Below are 2,084 nucleotides of genomic sequence, written 5' to 3'. Positions count from 1 at the left end.
ATTATTTTTTACTTTATAGAAGTAGCTGACCTGACATAAAACAGTGGAAAGATAACCAATCACCAATGAATCAAAATCAAGTCGACTTCCAATTAAAGTGGCTTTATTAAACCACTAACGAAAACTTGTTTCTTTCTTGGCCTTGACTTGGGTCTTCGCTATGTCACCTTTGAGGGATTGGGTCCCGCAGTTTATGCTTCTATTTGCTTCTCTCTTTTTTTAATGTTAAAAGACTTTTTCAACTATAGTACTAAATTAATTTTAAATCAAAGGTTTACCACTTTAAACTTGTTGGTGAATGAGTTTCCCAGTTTGGGACAAATGCAAGTCGATTTCCAATTGAAGTGGCTTTAATTAGTGAACCAGAAGAAGAAACAGCATTTTCTTTTGACTTGGGTTTTCATATGTTCCCTTTGGAAAGGAGTTCATTTTAAAAAGTAACGAACACGTCCCAAGACAATTTTGGAAGGAATGATAAAAAATTATTAATAAAAAGTATTAATTTAATCGTTAAGATTTATAATTAATTTATCATTTTTTATAAGCAATAATCTTAAATTCCTTTCGACTTGGTTCAATGAGCTAACTTAAAATTACGTCAAAATACAGATCGTTTCCCTCATTTCTGTCAAAAATTATAATAATCACATTATATTAATTATTTTCCATTGTTTTAGTGCAAGAAAATCAATCACATCTACGCTTTGTAGGGGAGGGGGTTGTTCAATATCTAAATGTGATTTATGTGATGGCGGAAACAGAAATTATATATATATATAACATTCACAGTAATGCATACTATATCATATAGCTTACATATTTCTCTCCAATATGCAAGCAAGTGATTATACATAGCTCAAAACACAATATTATTTGTTTAATTATTTTAATTTCAGAAGCTGATTCCACCTCCAAGCATAAGTAAACAGTAGTATAGCAGAAGGTACGCCAATTTCATGGAGTTGTGATACCTGCCAAACAAAAATAAAACAATAAATTTAGTCGACGAAGCATTAAAAAAAAAGGATTTTATGTAATTAAATTTGATATATTGAAAGAGGTAGCTTACTTCCACATTTGTAGTGGCGAGGAACACTTCGACCGCAGCCTTGAATGAGGCGGATGGCACGGTTGACGTCAATAAGGGCGGCGATCTTGGGCGTGATGACGGGGCAAACGCATTCCAGATGGGTAACCCTTACTCGCTGGCAGCATTCCGGGGACGGAAGCTTACCGTAAACCACCGGCTTGCAAGCGGTAATGGCGAGGTTCCTTTCTTGCTTGCACTGAGCCGCACTGAGTTCTGCAGTGGCCATTTCAACGCCCCACATGACTGAAACAGTTATCACCACCACCATTGCCAATGACTTTGTCTCCATAATTTTTTTTCTCTTTTTTTTCTTCCACTACAAAAGAAAATGTATCTTACTTATGGTTATCACCTAACCCAATTTTGACATATTTATAGCCGACGGGGGATGGGGTAGGACAGTACGTCTGTGAAACCCGAGCCCCAGCCCATCCACCAACCCAGCCATTCCCTATATCAGTGGTAGCTAGCCTGCTAGGCTCGGACAATAATTTTGGATTTTTTCCTCTTATGTCTAATGCTTTTTGGCTGTTCTTCTGACTTCTTCGGCAAATTCACATTGCAAATTGAGGAATTTTCTTTTTATTTTCAAATTTTCATGAGTGTTTCAATTTGAAAATAAGATTACTTGAAAGTTCAACAATGATAGTAGTGAGTTATGGTATAGTGATGTGGGCAGATTTATTGGAACATCACCTAATAAACATAAATTATTAGAAGTTGTTAATATAATTCGGATTTAACTTATATTTACAACAGCAAAATTTGCTCAAAAATAAGCTTATTATACTCTTCAATTAAAACATCTAAACTCTAACCCTTTTATGTTTACTATAGCCACTCAAAGGTGGAATAAACAAATCATTCAACAAGTTCCTTTAATTACGAATTGAATTGTGCACTTTTTTTTTCTGTGTCCTATGAGCGTATTGATCATTTATAGGCCTCATAATTTTGATAATAAGCAAGAGATAATTATCATGTTTTCTTGTTG

At 34.6% G+C, this 2,084-nt stretch overlaps 1 protein-coding gene across 1 annotated transcript; it reads right to left on the bottom strand.

Annotated features, from left to right (window-relative positions):
- Window positions 1-719: 719 nt before the first annotated feature.
- Window positions 720-1,431, bottom strand: LOC105765054 (uncharacterized). Its single transcript, XM_012583955.2, has 2 exons — window positions 1,070-1,431; window positions 720-971 (listed from the first exon to the last, which is right to left on the bottom strand). The coding sequence occupies exons 1-2, from the start codon at window positions 1,377-1,379 to the stop codon at window positions 955-957; spliced, it is 327 nt and encodes a 108-aa protein (XP_012439409.1). The 5' UTR covers window positions 1,380-1,431; the 3' UTR covers window positions 720-954.
- Window positions 1,432-2,084: the final 653 nt, after the last annotated feature.

The sequence above is a fragment of the Gossypium raimondii genome, chromosome 12 (assembly GCF_025698545.1).
Source record: "Gossypium raimondii isolate GPD5lz chromosome 12, ASM2569854v1, whole genome shotgun sequence".
Lineage (NCBI taxonomy): Eukaryota > Viridiplantae > Streptophyta > Magnoliopsida > Malvales > Malvaceae > Gossypium > Gossypium raimondii.
Note: the sequence above shows the minus strand (reverse complement) of the source record. Positions and strands in the feature narration are given on the sequence as shown.